Source organism: Sinocyclocheilus rhinocerous, unplaced genomic scaffold (genome assembly GCF_001515625.1).
Source record: "Sinocyclocheilus rhinocerous isolate Xijiao unplaced genomic scaffold, SAMN03320098_v1.1 scaffold304, whole genome shotgun sequence".
NCBI lineage: Eukaryota > Metazoa > Chordata > Actinopteri > Cypriniformes > Cyprinidae > Sinocyclocheilus > Sinocyclocheilus rhinocerous.
This window is the reverse complement of record NW_015659941.1, coordinates 1,378,550-1,398,464: the sequence shown is the minus strand read 5'-3', so window position 1 is coordinate 1,398,464 and position 19,915 is coordinate 1,378,550. Positions and strand designations below refer to the sequence as shown.

At 34.7% G+C, this 19,915-nt stretch overlaps 1 protein-coding gene across 1 annotated transcript; it reads right to left on the bottom strand.

The window, feature by feature from the left end:
- Positions 1-2,773: 2,773 nt before the first annotated feature.
- Positions 2,774-15,450, bottom strand: LOC107724623 (calcineurin B homologous protein 1-like). Its single transcript, XM_016533614.1, has 7 exons — positions 15,137-15,450; positions 11,708-11,780; positions 9,287-9,367; positions 7,679-7,806; positions 5,970-6,031; positions 4,591-4,713; positions 2,774-3,850 (listed from the first exon to the last, which is right to left on the bottom strand). Exons 1-7 carry the CDS (start codon positions 15,201-15,203, stop codon positions 3,797-3,799), a joined length of 588 nt encoding a protein of 195 aa, XP_016389100.1. The 5' UTR covers positions 15,204-15,450; the 3' UTR covers positions 2,774-3,796.
- Between the last annotated feature and the right edge of the window lie 4,465 nt (positions 15,451-19,915).

Genomic DNA, 19,915 nt, shown 5'->3' with positions numbered 1-19,915 from the left:
CATACATTTCAAGTGAAAACTGTCACATATTTCTGTAGAAATAGTATTTTTTAAAGGTTTAATTTGTAAAAAGTTATAATTACTGTATACAGTATATTCAGTTTGTGAAAATGAAAATATTACAATTTTATATATATATATATATATAGTTTGTTATACTGTTTTTGATTTGTGGTTACTCTTTACTATTTTTCATTGTAATAAAACAAATTATACTCAGTTTGACCTGTAAACATCATAAGTACTAATTACAATATTAGTATATGGAACTGGCCCCTGACTGAGTCTGGTTTCTCCCAAGGTTTTTTCTCCATTCTGTCACCGATGGAGTGTTGGTTCCTTGCCGCTGTTGCCTTTGGCTTTGGGGACGTTTGACTGATTGCACAGAAACTATTGGAAGAGAACTGAACTGGATGATGACATCACTGAATTATCAATGAATTGACTTTAGCTGGAAAAATGACTCTTTGTCACTGTCCTCTTGCGTTATTGACAAACTATTTTCCTGTTGACACTGTAAAGCTGCTTTGACACAATCAGTATTGTATAAAGCATATTTTTGTATTGTATTTTTTTCCCTCAATTTTTTAATTTTTGGATAATAAAACTATAACATATCCCCAGTTTCCATATCAAAAATCTGGGCTGCGTTTCTCAGAAACATTGTAAGCCTAAGTAGATCATAGATCCATTGCCACCAGTGGTCTCTAGGATCAACTTATCTCATGATGCTTTAGAGAAACTCAACCCTGTTCATTTTGACCTAATCTGGATGTTGACTTTTACCCTGTAACGCCCACAGTATCATATTAGACATGGAAATTTCTGTTGTACACAATCTACTAAATGCCTTCTGTCCTCCAAATAATGGGATTTTGTCTCATACTTTGCTATTTTACTGTTAATGATGACAGCTTTTAATCAAACGGCTGTAATTACCGATTTTATACATAGAAATCACAAAAATAAACCAATTTAACAGAATTATCAGTATTTGTATTGGAAGTATTGGTCTTGATAATACTTAGAACTGTATAAAAATAAGTGCTGTCACCCAATCTTTCTACAGACTGTAAGTAAGTTTTTCATATTTAAAGAATTTGCCACTGACGATGTTTTGAGCAGTGTAGAGTAACGTAGCGTTTGTAGTTTGTCATTTCTCCGATCACAAATGTAGACATGGTTTTATGTTTACGTGGGGCGATGCAATGCAACGCGTAAAAGAACCGTAATTATAATCCGTAATTATGTCCCCACTGGATACAACAAATGCCTCGTTTATAATGGGTTTTCATGTTTTTGTCTCGTCGCTCCGGCCGGGACAAGGCATCACAATATGGCAAGGGGCGTAACATTTCCGTCATATGCTTGAGGTATCCAAGGATGAGAAACCAAGGAAATTACACAAACAGAACTTCATCCATCTTTTCTCAAAAGATTAGCTAATTTCTCAAAAGATTAGTGAAGACAACTTCATAGCTCAACTGAACATTTCATTTCCAAATAATGACGCAAGTGCTTTAAAATACGCAAACGCTTAACATTCTGCTTTTAAATCCTACAGAAGCTTGTTTTCATTATGAGCATGCTATCCACAATTATTTGGAATTTGTTTAGTCTGTCGCACTGCAAACTGGATCACACCAGAGACAGTTGCACCACAAAACACTAGGGAATCATGGCACTTGAATTTATTTGAATCAAAACCATACATGACTAAATCACAGAGACCACATCTCAAGTGCATAATTATTACACCACATTGAATGAGTTCATTTATTTATTTTTTGTTCTCAGGAAAGGCTGTGAAAACCTTTCACACTACAACTCCAAGTCAAACATATTCAAGAAATCTGTACATAACGTAGGAATCCGCAAGAAGCCCTGAAGAATTTCAAGTATCTGTGAACGATACGTGGATTTAATTGTAGCGTTGATAATCGAACAATTAGTGTTTACATCCGTCAAGGACACGGGCACGTAACTTTGATTTTGTTCATATAGCTATAAAGCGAAGACCCTCATCAACTTAAGTGTTCAGTCAACGGACAAATAATTGAGTGACATTTGGCTTCAAGTACCCTTCTTATAAATAGTGATGCATGACAACTCTGAGAACATACGTAATATAGGACAAATCACACCCAACTCTAAATCAATTTCGAAATTGACTGGACCGAATGAATGAGAGCTGAAAAGGCGAAGGGAGTCATTTCTGCACCACTAAACAGAATTGCAAAGATTTGTACATTTTCTGAAGGAGGTGAGTTGTATTTGGCTGTTCAAAATATTATAGTGTTGCTAAAGGGTTCAAAGTGTCTTTGCCATATTGTTAAGCGTTCTATATGGAAGTCCGTTTCCGCCACTGAATAAAAAAATATATATAATTGCGAATTTTTCTCACAATTCTGACTTTTTTCCTCAGAATTGCAACAATTGTAAGAAAACCGCTTTTTTCCCCCCCCCAAAGCGAAACTTACATTTGCAAGATTATATCTTACAATTCTGAGAAAAGAAGTCAGAATTGCGAGATATAAACTTGCAACTGCGAGAAAAATGTCAGAATTGCGAGTTTATCTCACAATTCTGAATTTATGCCCCGGTTTCACAGACAGGGCTTAGACTAAGCCAGGATTAGGCCATAGTTCAATTAGGACATTTAAGTAATTTTTATGGACGTACTTAGAAAAAAACATTACTGGTGTGCATCTTGAGATAAAACAAAGGCACTGATATATTTTAAGATCAGTCAGTGCAAGTTTCTTTCAGTTGAAACAGCTCAGACTTACATTTTAGTCTAGGATTAGGCTTAAGCCTTGTCTGTGAAACCGGGGGTATATCTAGCAATTATGAGTTGGTACCTCACAATTCTGAAAAAAAATTTTTTATTGTGAGATAAAAAGTTGCATTTACCTTTATGGGCTTCCATAGTTCTATATGTTTGTTTACGAGTCAAAATTAAAGGAGTCCATGCAGCACATTATATTCTGGTCCCTCTATATCTTGAGTCCATCTTTCAAATGTAAGGTCTAACAGATTTTTTCAACTATTATCGTCTGCCAGGCAAACTATTTTAAGATAAGAGGAGATTAACAGTGCACAATTTCATTCCACAAACTTTGGTGTGCATCACATCTCGCACTGTTTAATACTCAGGGTTAGCATTTCGGGTAATGTTGTCATGTCAAATTTGGATGCTTAAACAGATCTTAGTTTCGTTTGGTACCGCAGTGACACAGAAAATGACACGCTTCACCTTTAAAAAGACTTGACTATGCATATGTAATTTAAAAATGAAATGGGAGTGTAGAATAACTCCGTGTTGACTTAAGATCATTATAAATTACGAGAAAGAAAAAACCCTTATCCACCCTTACAATGAGGTATTTTTGTGGAGCGAAATATAATTTTTATGGGTGAGAAGGAAAGTTTCTCGGAAGATTTGGCCTTTAAGTTGGTGACGAAATGGGCATGACAACAAGCATCCACCAGTATCAATATCAGTGACAGCTTCGCCATTTGGAAAGTTTTAATCAGCTGCTTTCACAGCCGGAATAAATAGAATTTTACAAGATAAAAGCCGCTGTGACTTTTGAGAATAGATAAGGCACTGGATCTGGCCTTCTAGTGCAACAGCAACTCAAGAGTGATAGATGATTGAAACAAACGCAACATGATGAGAACATGATCATGTTTAAAAAGGATGAATCAGCCCACAGAGAGAAGAATCAGGGGGCGTGTCTTATTTCTATTGACACTGATGGTCTCCAATCAGAGTTCAGAACACATTTGGTTTTCAGTGAAGGAAGCGGATGCTCATCTTCTGTTCGACATCCACTTTTTCCAATACCTGAGGAACGAAAAAGGGTGTTTGAAAATAAACAAATCACCCAAAAACTTTTAATCACTTTCATATCATTGTTGCTTTCCTGAGGCAAAAGGGAACAATTTAGCATTACATCACTTGCACACCAATGGATCCTCTGCAGTGAATGGGTGCCGTCAGAATGAAAGTCCACACAGCTCATAAAAACATCACAAGTATCCACAAGTAATCCACACCACTCCAGCCCATCAATTAATGTCAAAAAATGATCAAATCCATCATCAAGACGTTTTTAACTTCTGTTGCTTCCAGTTGAAAATGAATCCTCAATCCATAATATTGCATTCTAATCTCGTCTGGATCAGGAAAGAAATATGTTCAGATCAAGCACCACATATTTTGGTGGATTTTGATATGAGAGTACAACGGTTTTAAGTTAAAGCGCCTTTACAATGGATTTGTTTCTCACAAACACGTGGCTTCACACTTCACAAGATGTTAATTGATGGACTGGAGTGGTGTGGATTACTTTGGTGTTTTTATCAGCTGTTTGGACTCTCATTCTGACGGCACCCATTCACTGCCGAGGATTTACTGGTGAGGAAATGATGTAATGCTAAATTTCTCCAGTTCAGTTCCGATGAAAAAATGAACTCATGTTCATCTTGGATGACCTGAGGGCGAGTAAACTTTCAGCTAATTTTTATTTTTGTGTGGACTATTCCCTGAAGTAGAACACACCTACTTGCTTTTCCTGGCATTACCTTGGTGAACTCACTGAAGGAGATACACATGTCTCCATTAGTGTCAGCTTCCTGGATGGTTCTGTCTGCAATGCTTCCAAGTTGCTCATCAGAAATATTCACGCCCACCATCATTCTCAAAACCTGGAAAACACCAAGTTTAAGTCTGTTTTATTTATATTTTTTTACATTATTATCTGGTGCCATCAAGTGGCTCAACAGCAGACTGCAATTCCCTATGCACGCACTTTTCCAAATGACTTATTTCACAAGACTCCTGAGGTTCAAAAAGACCATCTACTGAAACAAACCTGCAAAAAAGGTTCATACTGGATTTTATAATGTTAGAATTCTGAATAATTATTCAGTGTTGACCCACCCAGTAATAGTAAAGTAATACAAGTATGCTAGATACAATTATTTATATTTTATCAGTCACACTGCATATCCTTCCTAGAATTTCAACCCCCAAAAATGAGTGGCTTAAGTTTATTTTAAACAATATCTCTTTATCAATTAGCATTTTATACTCATCTTAACTTTATTTCAGTGTGGTTTGATTTGTGAATCTATCAAAAAATGTATAGAAGCTTTATAAAGAGGCTTTTTTCCCCCCAAGATGGGACAGTTAAAAACTATTGGGAACAACAAACCTGTTTAAGTGGAGTAAAGTGCTGTTTATTATTTTATATGTGAAGGAAAAAATGGCATGTGAAATTCTAATGGCCTCAGAGTGGAATAAAGTCAGCAAAAACTAAGCAACAAAAAGAAACCCAACTATGAATGAATAAAAAATATATATAGTATAAATTTAAAGGGTAACAAAAAAGGGATTTGTTAAAATAAATATTCCCTAACAGAAATTAATAGAAGGATAAGCATTGCCATGGGCTTGTGGAAAGATTACACATTGCAATGATAATTCAGAAATATTTTGTAGCTACATTAACATTTGTGTTCATTGATTACACAACAGTATAAACAAGTTTTATACATTTTGCATTTGTAAACCTTTCATAGGTTTGTATTATTTAAAAATCTAGTAATATGTACAAGCATAGAAATTCAGGTTAAAATATAACAGTAGAAAAAAAAATCAAGCATTTCCATGTTTGACAGGAAAGTAAAAATAATATATCCCTGAAATACCATGGGTTAATTCTATTTCCAATGTTTGACAGGAAAGTACAAATAATATGTCTCTGAAGTCCCCTAAACCTGATCTTCTGGGTTTCCCAGTCTAACAGAGCGTCTTCTGTGAATATGAATAGCTGGTTTCAGATGGCAAGGGCAGGCGAGTCAGTGCCTCGTTGTTCAGACGATACAGAATGTTCTTTTGTCTCCCGTGTCAGAGACGGGTGTAGCGGTTTTCTGTTGGACATTAAGCACGATTCTCTTACCTGTAGCAGTTCGTCTCTAGAGATCTTGTCGTCTCGGTCAAGGTCGTATAACCGAAAAGCGACTGCGAAAAAATACGAGAAAAACTAAATATTATTAAAAGCTTTAAGTCGCAACACTTTGTGCTAGATGAACACACTGTATGGCCTTGTTACAGAGAACAGGTTTCCTGAGCAGAGATTAAGAGCAGCTAAAGCATGTTTTACAGGATCATTAAAAAGAGCAAGTTTAAGACCAGGCTCAGTTCAAGCCCTTTGTTTCCCTTTGGGAAATGACATTTTGCCTGCTTTTAAATGCTTAGATGATACTCAAGTAAAATGATATGACAGACGGCTTCATTCTTGAAAGCTTTTAAAGTGCCTCTATTATGGATTTTTGAAAATGACCTTTCATGCAGTGTGTAACACAGCTCTAAGTGAATGAAAACATTCTGCAAAGTTTTAAATCTGAAAGTGCACCGTGTATAAAGTTATTGTCTCTCAAAAGAAAGAGTCGACTCTGAATCATTGAAACGAGTCGTTTTTAAAACAAATCCCAAGTCGTTTCATGTTGATGTCAACATTAAACATTAGCATATCGCCCCGCCCACTTGTTGCTCTTTTCAGGTTGTTCTGAATGAAAATGCAAATTCATTCTCTGCCACTAGGTGCCACTTTTGGAGCTGTAAAAATAGCAGTTTCCCCGGCAACGCTGTACACAAAGCAGCACTGCGCTCACAAACGCTGCTTTATCAGGCATTACAGGCATGATGAAATGAAAATGAGACCAATCGGACCAATCACCGCAGAGTAGCGTCACGCAGAGGAGGGGCTTGGAAAAATGAATCTTTGAGCGAATCGTTTGGGAGTCGTTGAGCAAGTAAAGTAAAAATAAATGCATATTATAAGACAACGAAAGTGATTTTTGACCTGTTGTTGGGGACTCCCAAAACCAAAATATGAACCTTTCATTACCCATAATAGGGGCACTTTAATGCATCTTTTATTTTGGCCATTAAGTTTTTAAATGGCATTAAATGAGTTTCATTATCATTCATTGTCTTGAGACTTTTCAAACTTAAACTTAACGACTTTATTCCGCATTTTCGTCTCTACTGCGTCACTTGTGGACACGCGTTCACGACAGTATCATGGCGCAAGCATGTGGCGGCGCCGGCGCTGACCCAGATTGCCACGGACTACTTTGTCGATCATCTTGGTATTTTTCTGGACCTTGAATGTGGTAGTTACCTTGCTGTCTATGGGAGGGTCAGAGAGCCCTCAGATTTCATCAAAAATATCTTAAATTGTGTTCCGAAGATGAACGAAGGTCTTACGGGTTTCGAACAACACGAGGGTGAGTAATTAATGACAGAATTTTCATTTTTGGATGAACTAACCCTTTAACAGTTTAAAATGGTATTTAAAAACTTAACATTTAAAAATGTTTATGGAGGTCCCTGTGAACATTTCTACTATGTTAAAAATGATTTTCTATTAGAATACGTTTTAAAATGTAATTCATTCCTGTAACGCAAAGCTGGATTTTCAGCATCATTACTCCAGTCTTCAGTGCCACATGATCCTTCAGAAATCATTCTAATATGCTACTTCGCTGCTCAAGAAACATTTCTTATAAATATTAATGTTGACAACAGTTGTGCTGCTCAATATTTTTGTGGACACAAACAAAAACTTGGCATTAATATGAGAGGTGTTTGAGCTGGACTCACAGAAGAGTTTGTTGGTCCTGCTGTTGAGCGGCTCGCCAGAAGTCGGGTCTTTGTTTTTCTCGTTATCCTCCACAGGACGGAAGTGAGCCAGAGTCCTCATGAAGCCCCGAAAGTTCACCTGATCCTCACTGAAATACATGAGAGAGAGAGACACACACACACACACACACACAAAGAGACTTTAAAACTGATGTCGTGTTTACTAAGATCCACACTAGTTGTCGACTGATATGGTTTTAATCTCTGCAGGGCCAGACGTTGCCCCAGACAAGCTCCCTGATGCCTAAACATGGAAACTGCTGTCCTACTTCAGACTCATGCTTCACAATGTTTTTCACTGACAAGCCCACAAAGTGGTTTCTTCATACTTTAAGGAATTTGAGCCACAGGAACACTCAAACCAAGAAGAAACCAACAACCCATGTGACACCACCCACATGCTGTGTGTTTTGAGACAGTAATGATAGAGTTTGCAGAAGTTACAGAACATGATTTCATACAGTAACATTATTACAGCCAAATAATTCACACAAGCACTGATATGGAAACTACATTCTCTGAGAAATTGAGACAAAAGTTATGAAACCGATCAAGAATTTGCTCTCAAAAAAAAAAAAAAAAAAAAAAACTGAAATAGTTTTTCAGAGGGAAAATGAAACCTATGTTTTAAAACCATAATGTATTGTGACATTATTTTCATAACTTTGAACCGCATTTCCCCCCATTTTCATTATTGTTTTGAAAAAAAATCACACTACTGTGTTCAAAAGTTTGAAGTCAGTACATTTTGTTATTGAAAGAAATTAATACTTTTATTCTGCTAGGAATCATTAAATTGATCAAAAGTGACTGTAAAGACATTTTTAATGTTACAAAAAAAAATTCTATTTCACATAAATGCTGCTCTTTTGAACTTTCTATTCATCAGAAAACCAGAATTTTTTTTATCAAAATTTCTAAATAAATCAATAAATAAGTGGCACAACAATATTGATATTAATACGATTTTTTCCTTAAGCAGCAAATTAGCATATTATAATTATTTCTGAAGTATCTTGTGACACTGAAGACTGGAGTAATGATGCTGAAAATTCAGCTTTGTCATCACACGAAGTTGTAATATTTCACAATATTACTGTACTTACATTTAAAAAATGCAGTCATGGTTCTTCTTTCTTAAAACATACAAAAAAATCTTACCAACCCTCAAACCTTTGAACAGTAGTGTGTAAATATATATTCATAATTAAAACTTATTTGTCATGAAAACAATGTCACAATGCAGAAAAAAAGAAGTTAAAATGAGATAAATTTTATTAATCCAGAAATGTATTTATTAATTATTTTCTTATTATTTTTATTTGATTTTTTTGCTTTTGGCGTGAAATACAGACACATATTTCTCCTTTTCTTATTACCCATTTTGTCTTCTCTTTTCCATTTACTTATATTTAACGGTTTTCTTTCATTTGTGCACTTTATTGTGCACTATGTTCGTTGTACAAGCAGAAAAAAGCATTAAATCAAATCAGTGTGTATACAGTGTACTATACTGGTGCAATAAAAGATCTATCTGACGTTGCATATGTCTTATGACATGTTCCTCACCCCTCTGGGAAGAAGGCATTAATTATCCGATCGCCAAGAGGATTTATGGCCAACTCGGGAATCCTCTGGAAGTCTTCTCGGCTGAGGAGGAGAAAAAGAGAGGTAGGGAGGGGTTACTATGCATTTTGGATAAATTTCAGGTTTTGCACACAGATGCGCCTACAGAAACAAGCCGGGTGCATATAGTAACGTAAGAGACCATCCTTATTTAATAATACAATGATTATTCTTATAAAACTGCCCTTCTCGAATGAAAAGCAGTTGTCCCTAGTGAAAAGTAAATCTGCTGAAACACCTGACATGGTTTGATTGTTTTCAGGCTTTTTACTTTGAGCCAGTAAGAGTTTTTCAGCTTGCGCACGTCTCTCTGTGCTCTTGGGTTGACATTGGATCATGTAACGTGTAATAAAGCAGGAAAGCCCATCCCTAATTCTGTGAAAATGGGACTTGTTAAAAGAATACTTTGATGTCTACCAGCCTTCATATGGCTGATATGAGTAATAATAAATATTGTGTAATAATTACAGTGCTCAATTAGAACTGTAATCCCATTACAATAATGAAAAAGCAGTTTCATAATGGATTATTTCTGGGAGTAACCTTCTCGTGCATAAGGAAAGTCATGAAGTGACCTCGACATTCAGAGGACACACACACCTCACCCTGATTTCGGTGACTATTTCTTGTTCAAACAAGAGCCTGTGTCTCTAATCTCAGCCTGACGGATGTTTGGGGTGACAACAAGTACAGCAGGTCATCAACACTGTTGGATTTTTTTTTTTTATATGAACCATATCGCTGAGGATGTTTGTTGAACTAACCATCATCTCAGCTGGTTTCAAACCACAGAGGATGTTGCAATTAAAAACAAACAATTACAACAAGAACACAACTTGTGACTTCAGCATATTTGGTAAACAGAACGAGTTTAGTTTCATAAGACACGTCACAGACATGCTTTACAAAAGAGTTAGTTTTCAAGTAAAAAGTTGGGATATTATACACTTCCATACAAAAGTTTGGGGTTTTTGAAAGAAGTCTCACCAAAGCTACATTTGAGCAAAAATACTGTAAAAATCGTATTAATGTGAAATATTATTACAATTTTAAAAAGATGTTATCTATTTGAATATATTGTAAAATTTAATTTATTTCTGTAATGAAAAGCTGAATTACTGCAGTCTTCAGTGTCACACGATCCTTCAGAAATCATTCTAATATGCTGATTTTCTGCTCAACAAACATTTCTTTTCTTATCATTCATCTTGAAAGCAGTTGTGCTGCTATTTTTATGGAAATATATTTTTTCAAGGTTCTTTGATGCATAGAAAGTATAAAAAATAACAGCATTTTTTTAAAACAGAAAACCTTTGCAACATTATAAATGTGTTTCTGTAACTTAAAAAAAAAAAAAAAGATCAATTTAATAGACCCTTGCTGAATAAAATTCATTATTTCTTACAAAAACAAAAATCCTGGTCACAGTTTTGGGGGGAAAAAAGTTGCTAGTTTCACCAATTTTGTAGTGCATACAGTTCTTTTCACAAAATAAAAAGTACTTTTGGCTATATTTTGTTTTAATCCTTCAAAACACACCATAGTTTATTCAATCTATGATGACTAGTGGTCGGCCGATATATCGGCCAATATTTGGCATTTTTCAAATATCGGCATCGGCCGATAAGTTTGTCTGTTTGGCCAATGCGTTCGAGGCGGGACATTTATTTTGACGGCGCTGAGAGCGGCTTATCGGCTGTCAAAAAAAAAAACAATATCGGTCGACCACTAATGATGACACATTAAACTTTAATTAGAAATGGTACCAAATCCATTTCAAATATCAAATGCACAACACTAAAACATATTGCAATACTTGTGGACAATGTGTGTGATACATGTGCTATAAATGCATTATTAATACTGCATTTATCACCAGGTTTTAACCATCACAACTGTGCTACTGCTTTCTCATCTTCTTTATAACAACCTTCCAACGATCATAATCGCAGGTCACTTATGAGGACACACAGAGGACATTATGCAAACAACTTTGGCACAAGGAAATACACGCTTCATAACTGTCCTTGAGCTCCCTCTTTTACAAGGAATATTTACAATGAAAGTCATATTTTTAGCAGTGTAATCGAAAAAAGGTTTTCCTCGCAGTCAAAACTCAAACACTGATCTAGCCATGCCTTAACATATTAACTTACAGAGCCTGAGGCTGGTGTGAATGTTTACCAGAGAGCCGGAACACGTTCAAACTGAGACGATCAAAGGATGTTCATTAAAAGCGAGCATGCAGACGTAACCGAGCCGCTTGTGTAATACCTGCTTCCTCATGGGCCAAAGGTGTTGCAACAACACACTGTTAAAGTTCATTATTACTCAACTCATGTAATTCAGTGCCGTATGTCGTACCTGAGCGCTCCATTTTCTCCTTTATCGAGACTGTGAAAGCGGCTGTAGAGGCGAGTGATCTGACTGTGGGAGACTGGAACACACAAACACAACAAGGTCTGGTTAAGGACAGTGAACATTCAAGTCCCAGATGTGATCATCAGATGGACAGTACTGGTTAAAGCTTATCTGAATGACCTAACACACTAGAGATTTCTCAAACTAGACAAGAGATAGTGAACGTCTTGTATCACGGAAGAATTATTATCACCTTGAGATCAGTGTAGACAGGATTTATGAAACCATTTAGACACTTTAATGTTGAAACAAGCTGATCTTGATACTTCTAATTTCTAATTAAAAAAAAAAAAAAAAAAAGAGAATGACAAAATGTCCAGCATCCAGCTTTAAGTAAATAAAGATTTTTTTTTTATTGAATAAATTTGTATTTTGCATAGGCTATATATTCTATAAAACTAAATTAACAAATGTGTACTTTGCATATATCTTTTAATTGTATAAATAAATGTGTACTTTGGATTTAAGCAAGCAAGTAAATAATAAAATACAGAACTAATTAATTAAAATATGCCTAATGTCCTGGAAGTAAATAAATAGGCCAATATATATATATATTTTTTTTTATAAATATTTTTTTAACCCAAATAAATAAAATTGCACTTTGCATTAAGTGAGCAAATGAATAAATAAAGAAACTAAACAAACATAAAAATAAATCAGAAAATGTGTCCAATATTCTGGAAGTAAATGAATAATTTGTTCTAAATAAATTTGTATTTTGCAAATTTTTTAAAGAAAAAATACATTTGTACTTTGTATTTATTTTTTAAATAAATAAATGAAAGGACAAAATGTACTAAATATCCTGGAAGTAAATAAATATATATATTTTAAAAATACATTTGTACTCTGCATATATCTTTAAAAAAAAAAAAAAAAATCTGTACTTTGAATATATTTTTTAAATAAATAAGCATTTATTTATTTAGGCTAATATATTACAAACATACTCTGGACTTTATTTGGACACTTGTTTTTTTTTTTCAGTCATCAAACCAAATAAATACAAAAAGGAACATACTTCATAAAACGAGTTTTGATTCCAGCTTTGCACACTGTTCATTATCTCAACCAATTTCATAAAGTGCATCCTGGGATACTTTATGTATACTGGACACTAACTGGTTTCTTTTCCTTCACTTCAACACAATTTAGCCAAACTAAAAAAAATTGTAAAGAAATCAATGTAAACTGGAACATCCATTCACCAGAGAAAAGCTGCTTTGGCACAGTATGTATTCATGGAAAGTGGTTTCCCATTTTAATCACAGTAAAGCCAATTACTGACCACATCAGTGGAACATCTTCCACAACAATTCAGTCTTTGATCAACACAGATTTAAAGTAAATGAGATGAACGAATACAGAACCATCCCACATGATGGAGGAAGTCACAAAGTGACGTTCAGTCAGGAGTTAAAACACAACCACATAAAGAGTAGCAGTGTGAAATCCTGGCTTCTGCCCAGTAGGTTTTCACACCAGAGGACGAGAGCGGAAAAAAACAGACAATTACAAGAAGGAGAGCACTTTATGTGGCTTTAAAGGAATGTAGTAAAATCTGGGCTTACAAACATGTAAAAAAAAAAGGTCATGAAACACATGCATACAAATCTTGGCATTAGAAAGTATGAATATTAACAGCTAGACCGCCTGCAGACCTTTTGAGCTTGGTATGTGTGGTCTGCAAAATAAAGACTAACATATAACCCATAAAGCATATCCCCAGTCTATTTCTAGATGTTGTGGGGGTGGACGTTTCTCTCCCTGTGGTTCATCCGTACAGAAGGCCGAAGCACTGAGACGGCGGAGATTGGAAATTGCTGCTTGGCCCTCATAGCATTTTGTAAACCTCTAACAGCAGATGCACAGGTGCAAACGGTGTCATTAAAATCGAATTATGTTCATCAGTGCAACGCAAACAGCGATCCAGACATAACTTCACCCAGATGTTTGAAAAACTCCCAAAGGGGGGGTTTCACAGTGATGCTATAGATTATTGGGTTTCCCAAAGAACCTTGTAGCACACAGTTCTAAAAAAAAAAAAAAAACTTTTTTTTATTAGTGTGAAGATCATTTTAATAGTCTGAAGAACCTTTTTCCACTATAAAGAACCTTTTGTGCAGTGGAAAGATTCCATGGATGTTAAAGGTTCTTCATGGAACTATATTATTTCATGTAAAGCCTTCTTTAAGTATGTGTTTAAAATGAATAAAAAATGTTTGACAGATGCAAATTATTGTAAAATTTAGATTAGAATATATAGTGTTTTCCTGTTCTCTGGTTTTCAATAAATGAACAATGTTTATGCATTTTCTGTTTTTATAACACCAATATTACAACACATAGCAATGAATAACAATTTTAATACATTAAAAATGTCACAAGGGACTTTTTAAAAAAATTTTGATTAATGATAAACAAATCATCAAGTCAGAGATCTTTTAATATATCACCCAGCCCTACACATGTAAATATAATAGTTCTTTATTGCCCTCTATCTATCTATCTGATCAATTGATTTATACAATATTGTATACGTTCTGCCCTCTCAGACACTATTCTGAGACACATTCCCTTCTGTCCACTGTCCGAAAATTATCATGGAAAACATGCCTTGATTATTTTAACCTAAATTTTACAATAATTTTCATCGGCCAAACTCAGTCATTTTTAATCTATTGTGTTAAAACAAAATCAAAATCAAAAACAAAAACAATACAACCAGTTCAAACAATTCCAAAGTACATAGTAAATATACACAGTATATATATATATATATAATGTAGACAAAAACTTTTATTTTGGATACGATTAATCGCGATTAATCGTTGCCCAGCACTAAATATATATATATATATATGCACAGCAGTATTTCTAATATAACAGATACTATATCTGTTGCCCCTCAATACACACCCCACTCATATCACCACAACAACACACACACACACACACACGCACACACACACACACACACAGACAGACCAGATGTTATATAGTTATATAGGTAGCTGAAGCATAACATGTTCTGAGCTTCTTATTAACCAATAATATTTTTAAAATTATATATCTATAAGGGAGTGTGTCTTGGATCCTGTAACACCAGTTCCACCAAGATTTTAAGACTTTCTTCTAGCTATTTTCTCTTATCTCAAGTAATACGATGCCATACAAACTGGAAGCACAATAATACCTACACAGGAAAGAGCTAATGCTGTTTTAGATGGAGTTTAGTCATATGTCACATCACAGGACATGAAATACTTCCCAAAAAGCTCTGTATTACATGTAACATCATTGTCCAAACTCTCTAGCGATGTCTATATAACCCAGACACATATTAATTCACCCAAAACCGCTACTCACATCCCGTTTGTTTCTTGATTTCTTCAATGTCCTCTTCTCTGAGTAGAGATGAAGCTCTGGAGCCCATGACTGCTGTTTCTACTGGAGTTCAGCTCGAGCTAACACATGAAATTCACTCTGTGAAGCTGTCGGATGAACAGTCAGCCTTCACAACTGTCTGTCCCGCGTTATTAACCTCCAGCTTCTTAAATACAACCGGTTCAGGAGCGATCCAAATCAAATCTAGCTGAATAAAGGAAGAGTTTGAAAGGCTAAGCTAAAGGTTGGTCGGAGTGGATCTACATGACGTCTGCAAATGCCGATTCGGTGTTTGTGTGCGGGGTGGACACGCCCATTGAATAACGCGCTATGATTGGTCGGTGCGGTTGTCTGTCAAGTGGGTGGGATTTAATGGGCCAAGCGTGTGCTTTCTTGCTGAGGGTGGAACACAACATTCCTAGAAATTGAATTAAGCTGGTAGAGTGACAATGAAATGGGGATGCCATATCAGACAAATGCAACATTCACAAAATGAGAACAGCACAATAGAACTGAAGGGTTTTACAGAAAGCCATTCAAAAGACAAAACCATATAAATATATAAATAATCTAAACCTATTTCTCTGCAATTTATATCCTTTTGGTCTTAAAGAAATAAACCTTAATTCCTGATCTTTAAACTATCTGGCTGAAAATAAATGTACTTTTGTTGTTTAAAAAACTCAAGTATTATTATTATTAGTCTAATATTGTTATAGTATTATTTTAAATAATGTATAAAAAAAGATTTTTTCTAGCAAAGTAAATAATCAGAAAATTATTTATATACGCTATACCATTTTAGTTTTTATTAATATTTTGAATGAGCTATTTTTATACTTTGTTTTTATTTTAATTTTGGTTAAAGTTTTAGTAATTTTATGTGTTTTTTTTTTAATGATTACTATTTAGGTTTTCAGTTTTTTTTATTTATTTTTTTTATTGCCAGTTAGCAATTTTAGTGCTTCAACTTAAACTTCACAGAAATTATAAATGTTGCCCTGGCAATTAACTGAAATAAGTTTCGTTTTTTCCCCCATCTAATATCCATATTTTATTACATTTATTTCAATTAAGAAAAACATGTTTTAATAGTTTTAGCTTAACCCTGGCTCAGACACTTAAATGAAACTTAATTAATTATAGCTTGTGAGAAGCTTCTAAAAAAAAGGCTGGGTTAAATACAACCCAGCGCTGGGTAAAATATGGACAAACCCAGCGACTGGGTTGTTTTCAACCAACAGATGGGTTAAATGTTTAACCCAACCTTCTGGGCAGTAACCCAACCGCTGGGTCAAAACAACCCAATCGCTGGGTTTGTCCATATTTTACCCAGCGCTGGGTTGTATTTAACCCATCATTTTTTAGAGTGTAGAAAACAAAATAACAATGGAAACAAAAAGGTAGAGTTCATTTCTTAGAAAGAGGGGTGGTAGTTGTTTTTCATGATGGTGTTGAATTTGAATGTTTATCATTACCACCACTAATATTTTTACGCTTTACTGTTACACATACTGATCTAAATTACATTCCACTGTCATTTTGAAACACAAAGTATAAAATCAGCTTGAGCTTCCTCACTCTTATCGCTAAACAGAGTTTTATGAAGCTCTCAGCGAGCAGTCATTTTTGCAGTTATTAAGAAAAGCCACAATTTGTTATAATCCTTGTCTACTTACACAGGCCTATAGAGAGAGAGAATTTAGTAGGGCGTTAGCTACATGTCCCTACCAATATCCAGCAACTACTAAATTGTTCCTAGCAATAATGTTGATCAAACAATTAAATAGGCTATACAGGTGCATCTCAATAAATTAGAATGTCGTGGAAAAGTTGATTTATTTCAGTAATTCAACTCAAATTGTGAAACTCGTGTATTAAATAAATTCAATGCGCACAGACTAAATTAGGCCTAGTGAACCAAACTGAGAGACCATTTTGAAGGCTCAGGAAACCTTTGCAGGTGTTTTGAGTTGATTAGCTGATTGGCATTTCACCATATTCTAATTTGTTGAGATATTGAATTGGTGGGTTTTTGTTAAATGTGAGCCAAAATCATCACAATTAAAAGAACCAAAGACTTAAACTACTTCAGTCTGTGTGCATTGAATTTATTCAATACACGAGTTTCACAATTTGAGTTGAATTACTGAAATAAATGAACTTTTCCACAACATTCTAATTTATTGAGATGCACCTGTATATGTAACCACTGGTGTTGTAATTTCGGCCTCATCTAGGCTAGGTCATACCACTGATACCACATTTAATACATGGGTTAGAGTAAAAACATATAAGGCAGCCAAAGTGTTTAAAACATAGCCTACGTGCACAGTTCAGTTGAATGATAAAGTTTACCCTCTTTAATTTTATGTTGTTGTGCTGTTTTGTGTTCATCTGCTTCTCCCATTTGCTTTTTGCATTTTTACATTGACTATCACTCTATATATAGACTAATACAATCAGATACAACAACAAGTTCTCAAATATTTATTACAATATATACTGATACATTTAACATTCACTTCAATGGTATGAGATGACTCATTTGATTTGGAACTTCGCGTATCGCGAATCTTTCGATTCAGATTGGAACTTCGGAGGGCGGATCGCGAATCATTTGATTTCGATCAGAACTTTGCGTATTGCAAATCTTTTGATTCAGATCGGAACCTCCAAACTTTCGAGTCCCGATCTGAAATGATGGTTCGCAAATCATTATTCACATCGGGACAGAAGGTGGATCGCAAACCATTTGATTTAGATCGGATCTTCGGAGTGGGTTTATGAATCTTTTGATTCAGAATCGAACTTCGAACATCTAATACGGAAAGAAAAGTCCCTTATAAAATCTTCTTCATCATCTGTTTATACATGTGACAGATACATTGGATATTTATTTCACTTTGGTTCACCTGTTTGCTCAATACTTTCTTGGTATCAACCATGGATAAATCAGTCAGTGACTAACGTGGTGTTGTTGGTAGTTGGAAGGATGCTAGTATTGAGGACACTGGAAATAAAAACTAGAGACACCAATCGAAAGATTTTTTGCTGGAAACATTTCAAAAGGAAAACGAAGAAACACATATTTCCTAATAAGTTGTGAGCATGGCACACAACATCCACCTCAAACCAAAGCAGTGAAATACATTCACCCTGTTCATTTTATTCTGATATTAAAATGAAACTAAAATATAAATCAAAACTAACAATGTATATTTAAAATTAATATTTTGTACAACATAATGGCGCATATGCATATGGGGATATGAGAATGCATCTACTGCATAGTAGGAACTACCTTAGTGTATACTCGTTCTGTTTTACTTTCCTAAATGGTTGTACTAGAAATAAAAAAGAACTGCGATGCCTTGTGATTCTGAGAAAAATTCTCTTCAACTCATTATCAGTCATAAATTAACCTCTGCGGTCACGTGGTACATGTTACTTTACACAGCGCTGGTCAGAATGAGCCAATCACAATCAGTTGTGATTATTGAATTATTATTAGGTAATAAAGTCATTTTATAGATGTATTGCTGTGGCGGGTTTCAATTGAAATAACATTTAACATATTATAGCCTTTTAATGTACAAATCTCCCCTAGACGGCAAAAAAGTTGGAAGGTGATGATACGAATGTGGTTGAACAGAGGATTCAAGCGACCAAAAAACAGCATTGTGTGTTTATGCGGCAATGCTGCCATCTACTGCGTGAAGAGGGAAGTGTTAGAACATTGATTACCGTATCCAGCAATAAAAAAATGGGAAACACAATCTATTCGTTTGGATAGGCTACAAGTATGCTCATTACTTAACAACCTCAACAACTATTAAAATAACAATCCACAAAATTTATGTGGATAAATATCAGATAGCCTATAACTGTCTATGTGGCATAAACCAGAACCAGAAATATTAAGCTTGAAGAAGCAGAAAATCACACCAAACCTCTGAATTAAAACCAGAGAAAGCAAATAGTTTAAATAAATAAATAGGCTACACTTTTAAAATAGTAGTGGTGGCAGATCTTATTATTATTATTATTATACAATTTGAGGACACAGGTGAAACAAAACATTCAGCACAAAATAGTTTTTATTATTATTATTAAATATTTGAGAATAAATGGCAGAGATCATGAGTTTAGGGGTTTGCAGCAGCATATATGTATGGAGTGGTAGTCCAAACACTCATTACATGCTTTCATGCAGCTGGGTAAATACTGACGCTGGTTACTTGCCTACATAGAGGCTCTCAGCTCATTTGAGAGAGAGAAAGACCCCCTGGATGCTGCAGACTGAAGAAATGTAAAAGCTGTTGTCATATATATTATATATTTTAAATGCTTTTTCAAAAATGTGCAAAAAAATACATGGGTAGAAAATATATTTACTTTTGAAACATATTTTAGCATATATATATATTTAGCCATTTTGGTATGTTTTAAAATATATGTTAAAATATAGGCTATATTTGATTTTTAAAATGTATTTATAGTAATTTATTTTATTTATTTATTTTTTATTTATTGTATTTTATTTTTATTTATTTATTAAATTTTTTTGCTGCATGGCAATATATTGCTCATAGTTTATGTTAACCTTCTTTGCATGATGACGGCGCCTCAGTGTGGGCACGTGATGATGACGCAGAAGGGCACTTCAAGAAACAGTTGTTTGGTCCCCTACACCCTTCAACCCCTCAAAGCTCTCACTCCGGAGGGTAAACCCTTTGAAGGGATTAGGGCATAGGGATG

Coding starts and splice junctions, on each gene's coding strand:
- LOC107724623 (XM_016533614.1), bottom strand. CDS start 15,203: ATGGGCTCCAGAGCTTCATCTCTACTCAGAGAAGAGGACATTGAAGAA. Junction 11,781..15,136: donor AATCAAGAAACAAACGGGAT/GTGAGTAGCGGT, acceptor TGTGTGTTCCAG/TCTCCCACAGTCAGATCACT. Junction 9,368..11,707: donor GGAGAAAATGGAGCGCTCAG/GTACGACATACG, acceptor TCTCCTCCTCAG/CCGAGAAGACTTCCAGAGGA.